Source organism: Orbicella franksi, chromosome 3 (assembly GCF_964199315.1).
Source record: "Orbicella franksi chromosome 3, jaOrbFran1.1, whole genome shotgun sequence".
NCBI lineage: Eukaryota > Metazoa > Cnidaria > Anthozoa > Scleractinia > Merulinidae > Orbicella > Orbicella franksi.
Genome location: NC_138147.1, coordinates 8,553,813 through 8,572,930, shown reverse-complemented (window position 1 = coordinate 8,572,930; position 19,118 = coordinate 8,553,813). Strand labels below are relative to the sequence as shown.

Below are 19,118 nucleotides of genomic sequence, written 5' to 3'. Positions count from 1 at the left end.
TTGTAAGATTCTTAAATTCAATATCAAGGATATTTTAAGCAGCTATTCAATTAAGAAATAGTAAAATATTTCAGAGTTCTTATCGAGTTATAGAAACGCGAGTGGAATATAAGAAATACACTTGCAACACGAGTCGTAGGTGAATCGAATTTGTTCACACTTTTTCGAATGTCCGGCCAATTTTTCACGACTGTTCCTATGCCGATATATCGATAGAAACACAGAGGAACTCGAGAAAATGCTTTCTAAAGTTAATTATTAGTTTTTGATTTGTTCATCAAGATGCATGATATATACAATCAATATTTGTATATCTACCATCGTGAACAAACAAAGAGTGATATAGCTCGGTCAAGATCCAGGTACGAACATCAAGTCTGGTGACGTGATAATTCTTACAAAAGTTCATCAAGATATTGCTATAAATGTACAAAGGTTGCTAAATGAACCAAGTTCACAAAACAAAGTACTTCTTAATTTAAATATCAGTGACATCTTTATAAGTGATACAAGACGTCATTTTCTACTTCATAGTGAGACGCAGGTATTATATTTGTAGTTGATTCAACATACTCGTCTGTGAAATTCAAACAATATCCCTTCCCGAAATAACCACTTCAACTTCCAGACGACAAAATCCTTCTGACAATAAGCCGCATCCCGGCCCCCTCCAGAAATATAAGCCTGTGTGTTTTTGTTTTAGATTTAGCTCTTTTAAGAACTTAGAAGAAAAAAAAGATCAAATCTTTGACTTCTTCAGTCCGATTACAAATAGCCCAACTTTATAGAGTTTATTTAGGCATTTAATTCTCAGAAAGAGACTTGTTAAGAGAGACTTGTTAAGTTCATTTAACTACCATAGAAAGTCTGTACATGGTTTGCACTTACTTTCGTTATTTTTTCACTGCGTTCAACCATTCCGCATTCGCGTACAACGGAACTTTTTCACAAACAACATACTTTTCAAATGCAAATCCAAACACTATATTTTGAAACGAAAAAAAAAGACAACAACAACAAGCTCAAAGCTCTTGTATAAGCTAAGGACCAAGACAAGATTGAGGTATTAGAGTGAATCCCCCAGATACCCATATAGGCTTCTTAAGCTATTTTTAGACATGGTACCCAGTTCTTCCCCAGATGTTACTCGCGCGTTTTTGGATGTTTTAAGGGAGGATCTAGTTATATTTCGTTTCGTTTCAAAGCAAAGAAAGATCTCCAACGTTGTGGGAATGCCTTCTTTGAAATTTTGATATCAGAGAGGCAAAGGGGCTTCGGCTGTCGCTGTCTTGATGCATTTCGAAACTTTACAGGAGTTTACATAAGAGACAGATGTCCCTTGAACAAACAATAAAAACTGAATGAACGGCTGAGAAATGAACAGCCAAATGAGCGCAAAGCAAACGAGCACCTGAACACAATGTATCCGAACAAACAGATCGTCTAAAGTGCAGACAGATGCTCCCCGCCCAAACAGCAAAAGGCAGTTTAAGTATCAGGGACAACAACGTCAAGGACAAACTGGAAAAGAAACTGTGAAAACGTTCGGAAGCCTTACATTGAGACGAAGGAAGTAGAACAAGTTGACTACAAGTATAAAAATGATCACAATTGAATATATTTTACATTCCCTCTTTTATTGCATTCTTGCAAGATGATAATGAGCAGTTAGTTAATCGTCAAATGCAACAGTTTTTCTTGAAACGTGACCCGCTATTAAAACACAAACTGTGATTTACCGGAATAATTACCATTAAGCGAGGTTCGTTTAATTAGTTTGCCGTGATTCTTTTATTTTCCGTGAAACATGAGTTAGTCCTCAACCGACAACTTCACTCTCTTTACTACCCTTGTCAATCACAGAGTTGTGGAATAGTTAATTGTATCCTGCACCCAGGTCTTAAGTGCAAACACGTCAGAATACACTCCGAATCTATTCGGGCGCGCACAACCAACTCCCCAGCTGACGATACCCACGAGATACCACTTGTTATTTCTCGGACAGACCAGCGGTCCTCCACTGTCTCCTTCGCATGAATCAATTCCTCCCTGAGAGAACCCTGCACAGCGCATGCGTTCCGTAATTTCCAATCCGAGGTCGTTGTATGCCCGCTGACAAGTGTCAAGTGATACTAGAGGAACTTCCGCTTGCTGCAAAATCTAAAAGAAATGTCATAGGTTTTTATCATCACAGTTAATCTCAGGCAAATGATCAAGCCCGGTGCGGATATTTCCCACAAAAGCTATTTTCTGCCAAAGCAACAAACAAACAAACTAAAGACTGAAAGAAAACACGATGGAAAAACCCCAGCAATTTATTATAAAAATTTTTATGCCTAGCTGAAGAAAGCCAAGAGAGTTCCCCGAGGCATGCAATGTATTGTTTCACCTTATATTAATTTATTAATATTTAATAGCAAGCATGAATTAAAACTATAAACCATACGGATAATCCTGAAAGGGTTCTATAGTACACAGGTAATTGCGCTTTAAAGAGCACTTTTCAATTGAGTGTCGTAAAACAAAAACCAAAGTAATCACTCTCTGCCAATCACAAAGAAAAAAGAAAATCCAATGAACCGTTTGAAACTCAAAGTAATTACACGTAACTGCATGATGCAAAGCGCGGGAAAACATGTGTGTGCAAGTCACGATTGGTTTTGATTTTACTTTTGATTGGATGAAAAGTAGCGCGAGTTTTTCAAGCCAATCGTGTAATGTATTTGATGCAAAACTAATTACTTTTCGGCGTTTGGGAATCTTCATATTTTGCGCAGTTAAGTCGACTCCCGATAACTCGAACCCTCGCTAACTCGAACCTCGCGCTTACTCGAACCAAAATCGATTTCCACTGGATTTCCATCATACATTAACTGTAATTTTACCCTCGGTAACTCGAGCCTCCCGCTAACTCGAACCAATTTTCCATATTGTCTGTCAATACGTGACAGGTCAAAACAAACAGTGTACTGTAGTCCAAAACATCAAATTTATTTTGAAGCAGCCGTGTGACAAGACTTGTAAAGTTCCCAGTTCCTGGACTTCTCCCTGCTGCTTTCATTTGTTATATTTATCACATTACGTTACGTTGCGATTTACACAGTAGTTCAGAGATATATTATTTTATTTTCACTCGACTTCTCTATTCTGTAATTAAACTTGATTAAAATGTACACTGCATGAATAGAAAAACATTAAACACCGTTTTTTCCTCATTTCCGGTCATTTATTCTCAACTCCCTATAACTCGAACTCCCGACACCCCGTACCTTTTTCAATTTCCCCTGAAGGTTCAATTTATCGGGAGTCGATTACATATTAATGTTACAACCTCTTATCAATACGCTTATGAAGTGTCTCTCAAATGCAAGCAAAAACATTGCCCACAAAAGATTAAAACATTTGTATAAATACCTGTGCAAAATTTCCCCCCTCTCTTGTATATCCCCATCCTGTGACATAACAGTTAGTTCCAGGAGGAAAATCCACGGTGGGCAGACACACAGGTCTTACGTTAATGTTAAAGTTGATAGGTTCCTTCAGTTTGATCAATGCCACGTCATAGTCGAAGCCAGTCGCTGCCGGGTTATAATTAGGATGTAAGATGATTTTGTCGATTGGGATTATTTGCTCGGTTCCTTCCACTATACGAAGATCGTGTTCACCTGTTCACAGTTAGATAAAATGTTTCAACACACTTAAGTTAGTGAACAAGTCAAGGAAGAAAAACTTTTCTCGCTAGATGGGTTATGAATGGTCATAAATGGGAAAATGAGATAGTCAGCGCCTCGATGCTCTTACGATACGAGCTTTGCACCTTCCAGTTTCACGCGCGTCGATATTTCTGGAAAATCTAAACGTTTTTCAGTCTACACTGAAAAGGTATAATAAAAGCTGTGAAAGATATAATAAAAAAAGATTTCATTTTCCATTGGCTATGCCCAAAGAAGACGTACAAACTACGCTGCAGAATGTCTAAACCTTTGAAACGACTCTGACTGAAGCATTTGAACAATATTATGATGTTATTATGACGTTACAAAGTGATAAAGAAGTGCGTCTTTACCTACAGTTAGTGTAAAAGATGTGACATTTTTTCCAACATCAAAACAGTGAGCTGCAGTAACGATCCAGTACGGGGTAAGAATGGAGCCTCCACACGAAACAGGGCCCCGGTACGGCTTAAAGTCCACTAACACTTGCCACGGCCAAGACCCTGGTTGCGCGTTTGTGCCCCCTACAATTCTGGAACCGGGCTTTTTACTGCCACACTCCACGTTCCCTAGTGATGAAAGACAATTTAGGGCTTTGATCTATAAACATTTTAAAACTATTATGATTATGGTCCAAAACATGTAATTGATGCCTTACTCCCGAAAACGCGGAAAATACGAGCATTCAAAATCACATTTGGTTTCGTCATTACTGCTGATTGGTTGAAACAAGAAATATGTCTCCTCGGAGGGGATTGATTTTAGCTCCTTGAATAAGGGTTCTTTTAACCAGTAAGAGATCGTAAAATAGACGTTCCATTGTACATCTCTATATCAGTGAAAATTCACTATTTCTTACCCTGATTAATGGGTGCACGTCCGCCAGCAGTTGGTGACAAAGTTGTCGACGCACCTAAACGGATATAAGAAAGAAAATATCAGCTAGTGGTACTTTAGACTAGGTTTACACTGGAGGAAATTGTTCCGGATTCGTGACGAATCCGGAAAGTTTTAGTACCAGATTGATTTTGCCGTTTACACACAAGTGGACGAATCCGAAATAACTCCCTAGTTTTGTCGTGTTTACGGAAATTCTGAATCCGAATTTTAAAGTGGGAACTTTCGAATCCGGATATTTTTTTCCGCCTGCGATCTTTTGAGGTTGCGGTTGAACCAAAATGGCGGATCTACTAATGTAGTCACAGTCGTAGTCACATTGATGGCCATTAATAGCGGTCAATGGTTGCCACATTCTGTTACAGGTTCAGGCAGTCACTTTTATAATGGGTGATGCCATATTCCTCAGAAACCAAAATAATAGACGCAAATAATGTTCCCATGGCATGCCCATCTCAAAAACTTTCGAACAACAACAACAACAACAACCATTTTATTTTCCTTAATACATAGAATATCATGCAGCAAAAGAATAAATTAAACTTAAAAAAGCAAAAAACTACTCCGCGAAATAGTAAGAACCAAACGAGCTGAGTAGTTACAAGGATTATTACGCTTTAAATCGGTTGTGGGAAAAATAAAGAAAAGAAGAGGTAGAAAAAAAAATATATAAATATAAATATAAAAAGAAATATAAGTAGTAGCACTACCAGTAGTGAACAGCTATAAGCCAGACAGCTTTTCGGGGTTTTCTTGACGTAGATTATACGTACAATATATGTTTAAACCACAAGGCTTGGTTTTCTTACCCTGAGCATTTGGAGGTAGATCATCGTCAGTTGTTGGTGAAAAACTTGTCGGCCGAGCTTTAAGAATATATGAAACAGAAAATATCAGTATGTGGTACTGAGGTTGTGTTGTGTAATGTTTTTTTTAGCCATAAAGAAAATTCGAGTGATATTAGAAGAGAAGAGGGCTAGGTAAACTATAAAGTTGAAAGCAAGACAAGATGAAGGGTAAGCGAGAAATCCCTTGTGATATGGCTAGCTCAGTGAGACTCGGATAAGATAAGATAAGATAAGATAAGATAAGATAAGATAAGATAAGATAAGATAAGATAAGATAAGATAAGATAAGATAAGATAAGATAAGATAAGATAAGATAAGATAAGATAATTTATTAAGATGGCTGGATATTGATGTTTAAGATGGCTGGATATTGATGTTTAAGATGGCTGGATATTGATGTTTAAGATGGCTGGATATTGGCTAAGTTCTTTTTTTGCGTGTTTACCGATCGACATTCTGGCCCGTTCGGAATTACGCGCTGTGTCACGCAAGAAAAATCATCCCGAAGCCGAAGCAGGTTCGCCAAAGTTTTCTTTCGTAATTTGCGCCGTGAAAAATGATTTTCCGTGACAGCTTAAGGATTTCCTTTGGTCTTTTCAGCGATAAAAACGAGAAACCTGTAAGCGTCAATGAGAATTAAAACAATGAAAACAAAAGAGTTGACTGGCTTCCCTTTCAGTGCTAGGAAATAAACAAGCACGAAGATCATTTCTTTTTTTATCCCCCTCGAAAATTAAGAAATAGAAAACATGTACCGTGTTTCTATCGAGTTATAGAAACAAGAGTGAAAGTTTGGGAGCACGAGGAATGCTGTGGGAGCACTTGCCGACAGGCGAGTGTTTCCACAGCTTTACACAGAGTGTATAGACGAGTACCAGCGAATTTAAAACGCGGGGTAAGCCAGCCATGGACTAGCATCCCATCCAGAATGAACTAGAAATATTCTCGCCGCTTCATGCCACAGAAATGCTTTTGGCCAGAGTATTTATCAAGAGAAAACTTTTTATTTCATTATTTAACGGACTTATTTTAGTTTTTTAAATTTCGAGGATTCCGGGTATTCGGAGTCCGGTTCCGGTTTCAAATTCCTAGATTCCTGTTTTCCAACCTACCCGATTTATCTACCCTGTTGAACGTGAGGTAAAGTACTTGAATAACATTTCACTGTCTAATCAAAGCAAACGGTTAGGTACTTTATTAAGTTTGACCAATCATGATTTTGGCGTTCATCCGGTGCTCGTAAAAACAAAGAAAACAATGGCATGCTTGCGGGCGTTGCCATCCGTCCACCTCCTCTAGTTTTCCCCTCTCCTTCCCCTTTATAGGAGTTCGTATTACAGTCGAACCCCTATTAAGCGGCCACCCTCCGGGAAATGGAAGGTGGCCACTTAACAAAGGTTTACCGCTTAACAGGGGTTGGACTACTTTGGCTATTTTTTTACAATGGCTTGATTGCTTAGTAAACATAGAATAACGAGTTAGGGGGTGGCCGCTTAATAGGAGGTTCGACTGTACTGAGAATGATAAGACCTGTTCTGTTAGCGTTGTTCTATCTACTTAATACAAAACTAAGGCTCTCATACCAACCTATAGCTAAACGCTTGTTTCTGGATTTGTGCTCGCTTAACAGCTTCAAGGTATCTGAAACACGCGTAGACAAAAATTGATTATCAGAAAGAAAGACGGAAACTTGAGGAATCTTCTCTGATGTAAATAAACACATAACAGACGTAAAAATGAAACGAAAGCCATCTGCATACTTCAGTTATCGTGATTATATTACTTTTTGTAGTGTCGTATGGGGGAACTGCAACAAAACACTTAGCGCAAAGCTTCAAAAGTTACAATATCGCGCTGCGCGAATCTTGACTTCTTCTTCATATGACGCTATTGCATTTGCCGATGATCTCATTGTGAGACTTGGCTGGAAAAAAAGCTAGATGTTCAACGAAAATTGAAAACAGCTACTGCAGTCTATGAATCAGTTAATGGTCTTGCCCCTGATTTCTTATTCACTAAGGGACTGCGAGGGCAAACTGGCTGTCCACTGCCGTACCAACTTTCTAAGGAACAGTTTTAGCTATAATAGTAGGATGCTGTGGAACAGTTTATCCGTCAAACTGCAGCAAGCACAAACTCTGATTAGTTTTAAATCCGGCTCAGTGCAACGGTCTCTTCTAACGCAGGTAAATAATATAAATATGCGGCATCATGGAAAGCAGGCATTTTTGTTTTACTTCATTGTGCACTTTAATTGATATTATTATGTTCGAATTATCAGTTTTCTTTTTAATGCATTGTATTTATAATGGTATTAGGATGTAAATAGAGTTTTGTAATTGAAGCCTGATGTTTTTACCGTGTATAAATAAAGTTATTTATTCTATACTATTCTATTCTGTTCAATTAATGTCTTAGCATAATAAATTCAAGCCTAACATACCGCCTACTTCATTCCTTGGTTGATTTCCACTTGTTTGGGTGATCTCAGCAAAAGAAAAGAACAAAAACAGAGCAAAAGTTGCAACAAGCCCGTTAGATGCGACGAACATTTTACCCGAAATAAACCTTACCAAGTTTGTCAAGGGCAAAAGAAAAACAGCGCTACATAAACATGATATAATATATAATATATGCCTGATATAAGCCTGCGGATATGCTAGTCAAAACTGATCATAACAAGGTTTTGTTTCATTTAGAGACAGACTGATATAGAGCGCTTTCACATGACGTCATGGCAACCATATTGGTGTTTCAAAACAATGAAACGGCAGCGACGTTGGTGTACCAAACTAATCCTGTGGGAGTTGAACTCTTTTCTTATGTAAACAATTCTTTTTGTTCTGATAAATTTCCATGTGTGCTGGCCACGTGAGTGAAAACGCTCTTTTGAGATATCAAGATCAAGATTCCTTAGTATTAATTTAGTACTAGGATTCGCAGAAGTATATTTAGATAGCTATGAATACACCAAATTTACTAAAAATGAATCAAGTTCGCATATATTGTATGATTCTTAAATTCAATATCAAGGATATTATAAGTAGATGTTCAATTAAGAGATAGTAAAATATTTCAGCGTTCTTATCAAGTTATAGAAACAAGAGTTCAGCATATAAAATGCTGTTGAAACACGAGTCGTAGGTGAATCGACTTTGTTCACACTCTTTCGAGTTTCCCCGCCAAATTTTCGCGGCTGTTCCTATGTCAATGTATCGATAGAAACAAATTAAAGAGGAACTCGAGAAAATGTTTTCCAAAGTTAATTATTAGTTTTTGATTTGTCCCTTAAGATACATGATATATACAATCAATATTTGTATATCTACCATCACGAACAAGCAAAGAATGATATAGCTCGGTCAAGATCCAGGTATGAGCATCACACACAGGTTCAACTTGCTATAAATGTAGAAAGGTTGCTATACTGTAAATGAACCAACTTCACATAATATACAGCACTTCGTAATTTAAATATCAGTGACATTTTTGTAAGTGATACAGGACGTCACTTTCTACTTCATAGAGAGTCGCAGATATTATATCTGTAGTTGCTTCAACATACTTGTCGGTGAAATTCAGATAATGTAATATCCCTCCCCCCCCAAAAAAACACTTTAACTTCCAGACGCCAAAATCTTTAAGATAATAAGCCGCAGCCCGTCCCCCTCCAGAAATATAAGCCTGTATGCTCATTTTTAGATTTAGCTCTTCTAAGAACTTAAAAGAAAGAAAAAAAATAAAAACTTTAATCCCGTTCAAAGCTTGAAAATTTTTTCAGGTCTTTTTTCCAGTAGTGTTATGGCTACATTCGCATCTATCATAATGTCTAAAAATGTTAAATTCTTCAGTCCGATTACAAACAGCCCAACTTTATAGAGTTTATTAGGCATTTAATTCTTAGAAAGAGACTTGTTAAGTTCATTTACTGTAGAACGTCTGGACGTGTTTCGCACTTCCTTTCGTTATTTTCCACTGCCTTCAACCATTCCGCATTCTTGTACAACTGAACATTTTGACAAACAACATTCCTCTAAAGCTTTTTCTATAAGCTAAAGACCAAGAGAAGATTGAGGTAAGGGAGTGAATCCCCATATACCCATATAGGCTTCTTAAGCTATTTTTAGACATGGTACCCGGTTCTTCCGCAGATGTTACTTGCGCGTTTTTTGAATGTTTTAAGGGAGGATTTAGTTATATTTCGTTTCGTTTCAAAGCAAAGAAAGACCTCCAACGTTGTGGGAATGTCTTCTTTGAAATTTTAATATCAAAGAAGCAAAGGACTCTTCGACTCTTGCTGTTTTGATGCATTTCGAAATTTTAACAGGAGTTTACATAAGAGACGGATGTCCCCTGAACAAACAATAAAAATTGAATGAACGGCCAAATGAGCGCAAAGCAAGCGAGCAACCGAACACAATGCATCCGAACAAACAGATCGTCTAAAATGCAGACAGATGCTTCCCGCCCAAACAGCAAAAGGCAGTTTAAGTATCAAGGACAACAACGCCAAGGACAAACTGGAAAAGAAACTGAGAAAACTTTCGGAAGCCTTATATTGAGACGAAGGAAGTAGCACAAGTCGACTACAAGTATAATAACGAGTACAATTGACAATACTTTACATTCCCTCTTTTATTGCTTATATATAATGCATTCTTACAAGCTAAGATGACAATGAGCAGTTAGCTTATCGTCAAATTCAACATTTTTTGGTGAAACGTGACCCGCTATTAAAACACAAACTGTGATTTACCGGAATAATTACCATTAAGCGAGGTTCGTTTAATTAGTTTGCCGTGATTCTTTTATTTTCCTTGAAACATGAGCTAGTCGTCAACCGACAACTTCACTCTCTCTTCTACCCCTGACAATCATAGAGTTGTAGAATTGTTAATTGTATCCTGAACCCAGGTCTTAAGTACAAACACGTCAGAATACACTCCGAATCTATTCGGACTTGCACAACCAACTCCCCAGCTGACGATACCCATGAGATACCACTTGTTATTGCTCGGACAGACCAATGGCCCTCCACTGTCACTTTGGCATGAATCAACTCCTCCCTGAGAGAAACCTGCACAGCGCATGCGTTCCGTAATTTCAACTCCGGAGTCGCTGTTTGCCCTCCGACAAGTGTCACGTGGTATAAGAGGAACTTGCGCTTGCTGCAAAATCTAAAAGATATGTCATAGTTTTTTTTTTCTTTTTTTCTTTTTAAAATCATCACAGTTAATCTCAGGCAAATGATCATGCTCAGTGCGGATATTTCCCATGATAATTGGCACAAAAACTATTTGCTGCCAAAGCAACAAACAAACTAAAGACATTGGTACTGGGTCACTCGTTTAAAAGAAACTACGATGGAAAACCCAGCAATTTATTATAACCATTTGTATGGCTAGCTGACGACAGTCAAAAGAGTTTCCCGAGGCATGTAATGAATTCTTTTACCTTGAATTAATTTATTAAAAGTTAGTGGCAAGCATGAAATAAAAATACAAACCATACGGAAAATCCGTAAAGGGTTCTATAGTCCCATATGAAACACAGGTAACTGCGCTTTACAGAGCACTTTTTAAATGAGTGTCGTAAAAACAAAACCAAAGTAATCACTCTAGCCAATCCCAAAGAACAAAGAAAATCCAATGAACCATTTGAAACTCGAAGTAATTACATGTATCTGCATGATGCAAAGCGGGGGAAAACTTATGTGTGCGAGTCACGATTGGTTTTAGTTTTACTTCTGATTGTATGAAAAGTGGTGCAAGTTTTTCAAGCCAATCGTACAGGGTAGTTGATGCAAAGCCAATTACTTTTCGGCGTTTGGGAATCTTCATATTTTGCATAGTATATATTACAACCTGTTACCAATACGCTTATGAAGTGTCTCGCGCGAATGCAAGTGAAAACATTGCCCGCAAAAGATTAAAACATTTGTATAAATACCTGCGCAAAATTTCCCAAAAAGCTTGTATCTCCCCATCCTGTGACATAACAATTAGTTCCAGGAGGAAAATCCATGGTGGGCAGACATACAGGTCTTACGTCATTGTTGAACGTGATCGGCTCCTTCAGTTTGATCAATGCCACGTCATAGTCGTAGTTAGTCGCTGCCGAGTTATAATTAGGATGTAAGATGATTTTGTCGATTGGGATTATTTGCTCGGTTCCTTCCACTATACGAAGATCGTGTTCACCTGTTCACAGTTAGATAAAATGTTTTGACATACTTAAGTTTACGTTAGTGAACTAGTCAAAGAAGAAAAACTTTTCACACCAGCTGGGTTATGAATGGTCATAAATGGGAAAATGGAATTGGTGAGCGCCTGGCTGCTCTTACGAGACCTACGTGCGATCGAGCTTTGCGCCTTCCGGTTTTACGGGCGTCGATATTTCTGGAAAATAGAAACGTTTTTCATTCTACAAAAGGGATATTTTAATAAAAACGCTGTGAAGGATATAATAATAATAATAATAATAATAATAATAATAATAATAATAATAATAAAGATTTCATATTCTATGGGCTACGCCCAAAGAAGACGTAGAAACTACGCTGAATATCTAATGAGACGACTCTCACTGAACCATTTGAACAATATTATGATGTTGTTATGACGATGCGATTAATGTGATAACGCAGTGTTTCTTTACCTACAGTTAGTGTAAAAGACGCGGCATTTTTTCCAACATTAAAACAGTGAGCTGCAGTAACGATCCAGTACGGGGTAAGAATGGAGCCTCCACACCAAACAGGGCCCCGATGCGGCTTATAGTCCACTAACACTTGCCATGGCCAAGACCCTGGTTGGGCGTTTGTGCCCCCTACAATTCTGGAATCGGGCTTTTTCCCGCCACACTCCACGTTCCCTAGTAATGAAAGACAATTTAGGGCTCTGATCTATAAACATTTTTAAACTGTTATTATGATTATGGTCCAAAACATGTAATTGATGCCTTATGCGTGAAAAAGGTAGCAAATGCGGAAAATAAGAGCATTCAAAATCACATTTGGTATCGTCATTGCTGTTGATTGGTTAAAACAAGAAATATGCCTCCTCGGATTGATTTTAGCTCCTTGCATAATGTTTTTTTAATCAGTAAGAGATCGTATGATAGACGTTCCACTGTAAATCTCTTTTTCCGTGAAAATTCTCTCTGTCTTACCCTGATTAATGGGTGCGCGTGCGCCAGCAGTTGGTGACAAAGTTATCGACGCACCTAAACGGATATAAGAAAGACAATATTAGCTTTTGGCGCTTTAGACTATGTTTACATTAGTGGAAATTGTTCCGGATTCGTCACGAATCCGGAACTTTTTAGCTAGTACCGGATTGATTTTGCCGTTTACACACAAGTGGAAGAATCCGAAATAAAAACTCCCTGGTTTGGTCATGTTTCTGGAGAATTTGAATCCGGAACTTAAAGTGGAAACTTTGAATCCATAGAGTTTTGTCATGTAAACGATTTTTTCTTCGAATTCGGATATTTTTCTGCCTGCGATCTTTTGAGGTTGCGGTAGAACCAAAATGGCGGATCTACTAATGTAGTCACAGTCGTAGTCGCATTGATGGCCATTAATAGCGGTCAATGGTTGCCACATTCTGTTACAGGTTCAGGCAGTCGCTTTTATAATGGGTAATGCCATATTCCTCAGAAACCAAAATAATAGACACAAATAATGTTCCCTTGGCATGCCCACGTCAAAAACTTTCGAACAATAACAACACCAACAACAACCATTTTATTTTCCTTAATACATAGAATATCATACAGCAAAAGAATAAATTAATCTTAAAAAAGCAAAAAACTACTCCGCAAAATAGTAAGAACTAAACGAGCTGAGTAGTTACAAGGATTATTACGCTTTAAATCGGTTGTGGGAAAAATAAAGAAAAGAAGAGGTAGAAAAAAATATATATAAATATAAATATAAAAAGAAATATAAGTAGTAGCACTACCAGTAGTGAACAGCTATAAGCCAGACAGCTTTTCGGGGTTTTCTTGACGTAGATTATACGTACAATATATGTTTAAACCACAAGGCTTGGTTTTCTTACCCTGAGCATCTGGAGGTGGATCATCGTCAGTTGTTGGTGAAAAACTTGTCGGCCGAGCTTTAAGAATATATGAAACAGAAAATATCAGTATGTGGTACTGAGGTTGTGTTGTGTAATGTTTTTCTTAGCCATAAAGAAAATTCGAGTGATATTAGAAGAGAAGAGGGCTAGGTAAACTATGAAGTTGAAAGCAAGACAAGATGAAGGGTAAGCGAGAAATCCCTTGTTATATGGCTAGCTCAGTGAGACTCGGATAAGATAAGATAAGATAAGATAAGATAAGATAAGATAAGATAAGATAAGATAAGATAAGATAAGATAAGATAAGATAATTTATTAAGATCGCTGGATATTGATGTTTAAGATGGGTGGATATTGATGTTTAAGATGGCTGGATATTGGCTAAGTTCTTTTTTTGCGTGTTTACCGATCGACATTCTGGCCCGTTCGGAATTACGCGCTGTGTCACGCAAGAAAAATCATCCCGAAGCCGAAGCAGGTTCGCCAAAGTTTTCTTTCGTAATTTGCGCCGTGAAAAATGATTTTCCGTGACAGCTTAAGGATTTCCTTTGGTCTTTTCAGCGATAAAAACGAGAAACCTGTAAGCGTCAATGAGAATTAAAACAATGAAAACAAAAGAGTTGACTGGCTTCCCTTTCAGTGCTAGGAAATAAACAAGCACGAAGATCATTTCTTTTTTTATCCCCCTCGAAAATTAAGAAATAGAAAACATGTACCGTGTTTCTATCGAGTTATAGAAACAAGAGTGAAAGTTTGGGAGCACGAGGAATGCTGTGGGAGTACTTGCCGACAGGCGAGTGTTTCCACAGCTTTACACAGAGTGTATAGACGAGTACCAGCGAATTTAAAACGCGGGGTAAGCCAGCCATGGACTAGCATCCCATCCAGAATGAACTAGAAATATTCTCGCCGCTTCATGCCACAGAAATGCTTTTGGCCAGAGTATTTATCAAGAGAAAACTTTTTATTTCATTATTTAACGGACTTATTTTAGTTTTTTAAATTTCGAGGATTCCGGGTATTCGGAGTCCGGTTCCGGTTTCAAATTCCTAGATTCCTGTTTTCCAACCTACCCGATTTATCTACCCTGTTGAACGTGAGGTAAAGTACTTGAATAACATTTCACTGTCTAATCAAAGCAAACGGTTAGGTACTTTATTAATTTTGACCAATCATGATTTTGGCGTTCATCCGGTGCTCGTAAAAACAAAGAAAACAATGGCATGCTTGCGGGCGTTGCCATCCGTCCACCTCCTCTAGTTTTCCCCTCTCCTTCCCCTTTATAGGAGTTCGTATTACAGTCGAACCCCTATTAAGCGGCCACCCTCCGGGAAATGGAAGGTGGCCACTTAACAAAGGTTTACCGCTAAACAGGGGTTGGACTACTTTGGCTATTTTTTTACAATGGCTTGATTGCTTAGTAAACATAGAATAACGAGTTAGGTGGTGGCCGCTTAATAGGAGGTTCGACTGTACTGAGAATGATAAGACCTGTTCTGTTAGCGTTGTTCTATCTACTTAATACAAAACTAAGGCTCTCATACCAACCTATAGCTAAACGCTTGTTTCTGGATTTGTGCTCGCTTAACAGCTTCAAGGTATCTGAAACACGCGTAGACAAAAATTGATTATCAGAAAGAAAGACGGAAACTTGAGGAATCTTCTCTGATGTAAATAAACACATAACAGACGTAAAAATGAAACGAAAGCCATCTGCATACTTCAGTTATCGTGATTATATTACTTTTTGTAGTGTCGTATGGGGGAACTGCAACAAAACACTTAGCGCAAAGCTTCAAAAGTTACAATATCGGTGTATCATTAAGGTGTATCAAAGGAACCGATGAATCTACTCTGTTCACGGATTCATCGGTTCCTTTGATGGACCATGATCCGAGTGATCTTGGATCACTGACCCTGATCCAGATCATCCCAAAGGAACGCACCCTAAAAGTTAACCGAATTATAACTTTATCTTCTATACAAATGTTTTTCGCTGCTTTGTTTTGTGTATATTGTAATTATTAAAACTCAAAACAGAAGGCCAAACAATATACAGAAAACCTCACCGCAAAGTTACAAATCTCAAATCAAAATTCCACCTTATCCTGGGTTAGCTTAATCGGGCTCTGAACAACCCGGCCCACGAGCTACACTTTTAGGCTTGCCTAAATCTATATATTATCGATGAAAACCAGAAAAGCGTAAGCGCCCGGAGGATGAAAACAACGAAAACAAAACAGTTCCTTGGCTTCCCTTTCAGTGCTCGCAAATAAACAAGCACAATTTTTTTTTTTTCCGTGTTCGTTAGCTCATAAAGAATATCCTTTTTTGACCAAGCTTGTTCGGTAAAGGTAGCCGGATATTGGTCTCGTTCTATTTTTGCGTGTTTATGGACTTCGGCTCTGTCTCGGTCCATAAACACTCGAAAAAGGAATTTGGCTAACATCCAGTAACCTTGACCGAACAAGATTGGTCAATAACCCATATCTATAGATCTTGTTCCCATGCCGATTCCTCTCCAGTTAAATTTAGACATGGATATAATGCTACCTCGCTTTTCGACATGCATATGTTTTCATGGAGGATGAAAATGCATGTAAACCCGCTTGGACTGTCCACGTGATCAACATTTGCGTAACAAGACTGGTTATATCAAGGCCCTCCTGGGATTTCCGAACCCAGGAGTGATAAAGCCTACACTGAGAATTAACTCTTTTCAAAAACAAATGAAAAATAGCTCTCGCACCTTTCAGTCTCTTTTGTAGAAACATAGTTTGTATGCTGTCGTTCCTTCGTTTTTCTTTAAGGCAATTTAAATAGGCTGTTTTAACAGTCTACTGAAATTTCTGTGCGAGTGAAGCACGCAGTGAAATCTCCATTATAGCGTTCATTAAACGACTGTAAATCTTCCTTTGATGTTTCATGTCGTTATTTTAGGGCAGTTTCATCACGCCTTATTCGCGTACAGGCTTAAAATTTTAAGACGCGACATCCCTTTTAAAAATAAACTCAAACGTTTCTGAAGCGCAAGAATTCATCACGGTAATCTCTCAACCTCTTGAAACACCCCTCCGAGCATGAAGCCACTAAAAATGCGTTTTAACATATACCGAAGCCAAGGAGTTATTCGAAACTTTACTTTATCCGACACAGCAATTAGCGTTTGTAATACTGGCAGTGATGAAACCTGTACTGTTAGCGTGGTTGTATTTCAAACAAAAAACTAGGGTTCTTATACCAATCTGCACGCTTTTGTATGAATTTGCGTTCGCTAAACAACTTCAAGGTACCTGAAACACATGAAGACAAAAATGAATAGACCTTTCCCGCATTCCACTTCAGTGCGTTCGAACAATGGCACCAGAGCGAGGTTGGGGTGAACATTTTCATACATCTTCCGTATTTTTGTCCACCCTGACCTCGACTTGGCGCCATTGTTTGTTGGAATGCGGGAAAGGTCTATTACCAGAAACAAAAACGAAAACTTGAGGGATCTACTCTTGTGTAAATAGACACACAACAGACATAAAGATGAAAGAAAAATTATCAAAAAGACATAGTCTAGAAATATATAGATCTCCATAGTTATATTTACACCCTAACATAATAAATCCAAGCCAAACATAGTTACCGCCTACTCCATTCCTTGGTTGATTTCCACTAGTCTGACTGATCACAGCAAAAGAAAAGAACAAAAACAGGGCAAAAGTTGCAACAGGTCCGTTAGATGCCATCAACATTTTGCCTGAAATAAACCGGACCAAGTTTTCCCACGGCTTTCTTGTAAGAACAACAGCACGATAAAAATAGGCCTGCGGACATGCTAGGCAAAACTGATCATAACAAGGTTTTGTTATATTTAGAGACAAAGACTGATATAGAGATATCAAGATCAAGATTCCTCAGTATTAATTTAGTACTGAGATTCGCAGAAGTATATTTAGATAGCTATAAATACACCAAATTTACTAAAAATGAATCAAGCTAGTTCGCATATATTGTAAGATTCTTAAATTCAATATCAAGGATATTATAAGTAGCTATTCAATTAAGAGATACTAAAATATTTCAGAGTTCTTATCGAGTTATAGAAACGCGAGTGGAACATAAGAAATACACTTGCAACACGAGTCGTAGGTGAATCGAATTTGTTCACACTTTTTCGAATGTCCGGCCAATTTTTCACGACTGTTCCTATGTCGATATATCGATAGAAACACAGAGGAACTCGAGAAAATGCTTTCTAAAGTTAATTATTAGTTTTTGATTTGTTCATCAAGATGCATGATATATACAATCAATATTTGTATATCTACCATCGTGAACAAACAAAGAGTGATATAGCTCGGTCAAGATCCAGGTACGAACATCAAGTCTGGTGACGTGATAATTCTTACAAAAGTTCATCAAGATATTGCCATAAATGTACAAAGGTTGCTAAATGAACCAAGTTCACAAAACAAAGTACTTCTTAATTTAAATATCAGTGACATCTTTATAAGTGATACAAGACGTCATTTTCTACTTCATAGTGAGACGCAGGTATTATATTTGTAGTTGATTCAACATACTCGTCTGTGAAATTCAAACAATATCCCTTCCCGAAATAACCACTTCAACTTCCAGACGACAAAATCCTTCTGACAATAAGCCGCATCCCGGCCCCCTCCAGAAATATAAGCCTGTGTGTTTTTGTTTTAGATTTAGCTCTTTTAAGAACTTAGAAGAAAAAAAAGATCAAATCTTTGACTTCTTCAGTCCGATTACAAATAGCCCAACTTTATAAAGTTTATTTAGGTATTTAATTCTCAGAAAGAGACTTGTTAAGAGAGACTTGTTAAGTTCATTTAACTACCATAGAAAGTCTGTACATGGTTTGCACTTACTTTCGTTATTTTTTCACTGCGTTCAACCATTCCGCATTCGCGTACAACGGAACTTTTTCACAAACAACATACTTTTCAAATGCATATCCAAACACTATATTTTGAAACGAAAAAAAAAGACAACAACAACAAGCTCAAAGCTTTTGTATAAGCTAAGGACCAAGACAAGATGGAGGTATTAGAGTGAATCCCCCAGATACCCATATAGGCTTCTTAAGCTATTTTTAGACATGGTACCCAGTTCTTCCCCAGATGTTACTCGCGCGTTTTTGGATGTTTTAAGGGAGGATCTAGTTATATTTCGTTTCGTTTCAAAGCAAAGAAAGATCTCCAACGTTGTGGGAATGCCTTCTTTGAAATTTTGATATCAGAGAAGCAAAGGGGCTTCGGCTGTCGCTGTCTTGATGCATTTCGAAACTTTACAGGAGTTTACATAAGAGACAGATGTCCCTTGAACAAACAATAAAAACTGAATGAACGGCTGAGAAATGAACAGCCAAATGAGCGCAAAGCAAACGAGCACCTGAACACAATGTATCCGAACAAACAGATCGTCTAAAGTGCAGACAGATGCTCCCCGCCCAAACAGCAAAAGGCAGTTTAAGTATCAGGGACAACAACGTCAAGGACAAACTGGAAAAGAAACTGTGAAAACTTTCGGAAGCCTTACATTGAGACGAAGGAAG

General features: G+C 37.9%; 2 protein-coding genes across 2 annotated transcripts; both read right to left on the bottom strand.

Annotated features, from left to right (window-relative positions):
- Nucleotides 1-1,620: 1,620 nt before the first annotated feature.
- LOC145481071 (serine protease 1-like) lies at nt 1,621-8,130 on the bottom strand. Its single transcript, XM_081459461.1, has 7 exons — nt 7,903-8,130; nt 7,047-7,100; nt 5,420-5,476; nt 4,573-4,626; nt 4,067-4,282; nt 3,415-3,665; nt 1,621-2,160 (listed from the first exon to the last, which is right to left on the bottom strand). The coding sequence occupies exons 1-7, from the start codon at nt 8,009-8,011 to the stop codon at nt 1,858-1,860; spliced, it is 1,044 nt and encodes a 347-aa protein (XP_081315587.1). The 5' UTR covers nt 8,012-8,130; the 3' UTR covers nt 1,621-1,857.
- Nucleotides 8,131-9,516: 1,386 nt separating this feature from the next.
- LOC145481072 (trypsin-2-like) lies at nt 9,517-17,381 on the bottom strand. The gene is made up of 7 exons (XM_081459462.1): nt 17,178-17,381; nt 15,092-15,145; nt 13,523-13,579; nt 12,630-12,683; nt 12,117-12,332; nt 11,409-11,659; nt 9,517-10,636 (listed from the first exon to the last, which is right to left on the bottom strand). The coding sequence occupies exons 1-7, from the start codon at nt 17,284-17,286 to the stop codon at nt 10,334-10,336; spliced, it is 1,044 nt and encodes a 347-aa protein (XP_081315588.1). The 5' UTR covers nt 17,287-17,381; the 3' UTR covers nt 9,517-10,333.
- Nucleotides 17,382-19,118: the final 1,737 nt, after the last annotated feature.